Genomic DNA, 4,692 nt, shown 5'->3' with positions numbered 1-4,692 from the left:
TGGCGTGTGTTTGCTAAAACAATGCGTGCACAAAGAATGTTCACTAATTTGCTTTCGGACGTGTTTACTTACACAATATTTGCCAACACATGTTTAGATGTATTTTGCTAACGCAATAATCGATTTAGTGATAGAGAGAGGATGGTATATTTAAATCCCCTAAGTTCAAATTTCAAAATGATGGCTCTAAAGAAAGATAAGTGACTTTGTAGCAATACATTTGAATATTCTTTTCTCCAAATTAAAGCAGCTACAATGCTAGAAATGTAAACTTATTTACAAAAACTATTAAAGCCTTTCAAGGTAAGTATCATAATTGGAGACACTACAAACCGAAATTTATTTGAGACCTAAATCTAAGTACAGTAGCAGCAAAAAAAAACATGATCCCAAGTTGGAAATGTAGGCTTGAGCACATCATCCCGTGTTGCATCAAAAGGGCGAACCGTTACTTAGGGTAGTCGAGTATAGCTCTAGGGCAATTAGATAGAACCTGAAAACAAAACTAAAGACGAATTGGTTGAGATGTTGATTATAACAAAGTTTCATTTTGTTTTGGTTAAAATAATCTATAAAACCTTAACAAAATGGTATTCTTGATAACAATAGTAATAATCTCATTTTTCACAACTCCTATAATATTCAGATCTAAAACTTACATTTTGTCATCAAGGCGAAGATGCAGACGAGGACGTGGGTGATGATGGAGCAAGTCCATGATTCGAACGGCTTGAATTCTTCATACGATCCAACTGTTGGCCCGGAATCAATTGTTAATTAAATTGGAAAACATAAAAACACACACACACACACACAAACAGGTCGGTTGATTACACACCTTGGATATCGACTCTTTTTCTGTTAATAGGTAATAACTCACCAAAACTCGACATACATAATCAAAACACCAAGACCCTATTTATACTAAAGCTATACTGTTCCTAACCCAACTCAATCTCAAATTAAATAAGCATACAAACCAAACGGATAAACCTACTTTAAACTTAACAAGTAATTGAACTCCTAACTAATCTTCGTATCTTTAATCTGGATCTCCTTATCAGTTTACTCCTTTTGATTATAATCCAAATTAGTCCAACACCATCATATCATCCATGATATTGTCAGCCTCTGCACACAAACTAGAAAACCTTGCTTGCAACTTAGCCAGCTGAGATCTTGGCACCCTTGTCAGTTCTTTTCTAATCTTACGCTACATTGAAATCATGTGACGAGTATTTTATACCCTTTCTCCAACTCAGTGGCGAAGCTTGAGATTTCCGACCGGGGGGTCGGAAGTCACCGGACCTAAAATTATACCTAAAAACCATAAACCGGGGGGTCGAAAACGTATATACCTAAAAAAATTCTATACGAAAACTACATACCTGACACTACTGAGCGAAAAGTTCGGGGGGTCGGGCGCCCCTTCCGGCCCCCACTATGCTACGCCCATGCTCCAACTGCTCATTTAGATATTCCCAATAGTTCTAGAGACGTGCCATTCTTTCCCCAAAAATGGCGTTTCATTTTCATGCCTGGCTGTGCCCTATGGTTCTCAACTTCCCCTTGCTCATGCTCCGTATTGAGAGCCCAGCAACACCGTACGTAGTATGTGACTTGCGCTTGAGAGCTCTGTCCATGTGCACGGTGCTTATGTGGCTCATGTTCACATGTTCTAGTCATTTATCTTTGATTTTGTGTTCAGTTCCAATGTGATGTAGTGTAGTTTTATTTTATCAGCACTTTGGCTATTGTTCATGTGCTGCTAGTTGTTTATATTTATCATCTCTGTTGTCTTCCTACTTTGTGTGATTGGGTATCACAGATCGCCACTTATTCAAGTTTACACCGCTGCCATGTGGCTACCCATTGGTGCCTTGTCTTGCTTCATATGAGTTGTGTTGTTTCACCACTTTCTTTCCATCGATCTCGTTAGTAGCCCCTGCAATTCTCTCATAAGACCCCCCTGTAATGGGGCGTTATTTAGCCATTTTTTTATTTATAGCGCCCCGCACACCACGACGGGCGGCACTATGGGGGATTTTTTTTTTTTTTTTTTGGGGGGGGGGGGGGGGAGGCGCCATGCATATAGCGGCGTGATGGAGGTTGTACTTTCAAAAATCTGACCAATCACAAAAAATCAAGGGTTTTTATAATTAATTAATAAAAACGAAAAAGTAATAATTAGGTAATGATGAGTGGGGACTTTATGACTACGGGCTCTAGTGTATAACGCTCCACAAGGGGCTTTATGACTACGGATGGCCTAAGAGATTGTACTAAAGCAACATTCCTCAAAGCTATAATCTCCTGGATCCCATATTATAAACATGAAACATACAGATACCCTCCGGTTATTACAAATTTACAATTATATAATGTAATAAACATGAAAGATATGGATTATTGCTCTTATCTCCTGCATGGTTTCCATGAATCATATAATAAGCATGTGACATATAAATACTCTCCGTTTATCATCATATAATAACCAGGAAACATATAAGGATCAAAGCTCTAATCTCCTGCATTGTTTTAATGGTTCACTTCAGCACATAACAGATGCACCAAGGCATTTAAAAATTTACCTCACAGGCTCTACTTAAATAAGGACATTTAGTAATCCGCACAATATGTAGAATTTGTGGAAGATAGATATATACTTCATGGTGTATATACCTGATGTAAAATCATTGTGAAGGTGGCATTAGGAGAATCATCTAGCAAGTAGTTTTTGACTTCAGAAGATATGGTGACTTCTGGTCCTTCAAGAAAAGCTGGAAAAATCGTTACACTCTCTAAATTAGCAAACGGAGAAGGTACCATGGATGAAGTAAGAAGCTGCAAAAGATACCAAAAAATAGGTAAAGAGGGGGGGACACTTTAACGCGATCTCACAATCGAAAGTAAAGACATAAAATGGATGAGTAGACTCTCGTAAGCGCTCTCAACACACCTCATTTTATTGTTTATTACAATCACATTTGCTTATGCTGAAAATCTTTGTTAGATGTGAATGATAACATTAAGAACCAATACCGGCATACCTTGATAATTTCCCAATTAAGTGTTAGAGATTTAACACTGTGGAGCTTTTGAAGCAGACACACAATTTTATGAGTATATGCTTTGTCACCATATAGATGATGAATACATATTTCCACCTTCTCCAAGTGAAGAAGGTGAGTAGAAAGCTGCAAAAGACCATTATCAACAAGAACATCATCGAAGAAAGTTTCAATGTCATTACGATGAATAAAATAAGGATCTTTATAATGCAAGGAGGAAAGGATGGGTGCGCAAATAAGATGCATCCCTCGCCAATCTTTTATAGTGAGATTCTTGAGCTGAGGTGTATCCACATTGACACGCTTACAACCATCTTCAAATGTTAGACTAGTCAATCCAGGATGAGATACATTGAAACCATTTGGAGCCATCATTCTACACCTCTTTATGGTGAGATTCTTCAAGTTTGCACAGTTGGAGAAAAGACTAGCACACTTGTTAGTATAGTCATCATACAATGTGACACGATAGAGGCTCAATGTTACTAAAGCTGGCAGCTCCCAAGTAGGTGGGGTCGTAATGAAATGTCCGTAAATACACCCAATCAAAGCGAGATGTTTGAGAGACTGAGAACTAAAGAGAGAAACAGGAAACTTGGTCTTCTTCCCAGGCAAGTAAGTAACATTTAGTTGTTGGACATTGTGGGAGAATGCATAGTCCAAAATTCTTTTGAAAAGCGCCCGGCTAACCTTTCTATGAAATGTGAGCTCGACGGAAAACACTTCAATTTGGTTATTTCTGCCCGAGAGAACATGTGTAACAAATTCGGAGAACTTGAGCAACGTACAAAAATCATTACTTGATAAACTGAGGTAAGAAATTGAAGTCCAGATATACCTCCATCTGGATGACAAAACACTGGTTTCAACAGCATGTTTCGTGCTAACCAAAGACAGGATTTTATGAATAAGATCGTCCCCCAAGCTGCTTAGTCGATCTCTTTCTACATTCACCTTCTTTCTATCACCCATTCTCTTCCCACTCTATCTTAATACAACGCACTCCGGTTTCGATACGGTACTACTATTCTTGTTTGCTAAACCAATATCAATATCATCATCATCTCATGGCCTTTTAATTTTGATTCTACAAGGTGCAATTTACAGTGGTGAAACAAATGTTAAAGGTATCAATATATCTAAACAACAAAATCAACGATCTTTTGAAAATTTTAATATCAGATTACTATTAATCAAGAACTTGATAAATAGAATAAACAAACCCTTCTATCGATGTGCTTTTTCGAAAAGTCGTATACTTTTAAAATCACGTTGATAAAAAACACTATTAACTTCTTTCAACAAATCTGATCAAGTTATCACTCATGTTGGGCTAGGTTTTCATGCGAAAACTTTGCCTTTTTCTTCGAAGAAGTTGAAACAAACAATGACTTCTTTTTAGGATCTTTTTCTAATAATAATAATAATAACATTTTAATATGTTACTAGTATTAAGCTCATGCGTTGTAGCGGTTGTCATAAAACTGTGTTAAGTAGTAGCAATAGTATACCATTGTCAGCGATCACCAACACCGGAAAAGCTCGTAAAAACAAAATAAATAAAAACAGGAAAAAATAATGCCTATTGAAAAGCAGACGTAAAATCTTTGAATCACGCACG

At 37.2% G+C, this 4,692-nt stretch overlaps 1 protein-coding gene across 1 annotated transcript; it reads right to left on the bottom strand.

The window, feature by feature from the left end:
- Positions 1 to 1,090: 1,090 nt before the first annotated feature.
- On the bottom strand, positions 1,091 to 4,043 carry LOC110923666 (F-box protein At1g60400). The gene is made up of 3 exons (XM_022167730.1): positions 3,051 to 4,043; positions 2,683 to 2,844; positions 1,091 to 1,213 (listed from the first exon to the last, which is right to left on the bottom strand). The coding sequence occupies exons 1-3, from the start codon at positions 4,041 to 4,043 to the stop codon at positions 1,091 to 1,093; spliced, it is 1,278 nt and encodes a 425-aa protein (XP_022023422.1).
- Between the last annotated feature and the right edge of the window lie 649 nt (positions 4,044 to 4,692).

The sequence above is a fragment of the Helianthus annuus genome, chromosome 17 (assembly GCF_002127325.2).
Source record: "Helianthus annuus cultivar XRQ/B chromosome 17, HanXRQr2.0-SUNRISE, whole genome shotgun sequence".
Taxonomy (NCBI): domain Eukaryota; kingdom Viridiplantae; phylum Streptophyta; class Magnoliopsida; order Asterales; family Asteraceae; genus Helianthus; species Helianthus annuus.
This window is presented reverse-complemented; position numbering and strand designations above follow the sequence as displayed.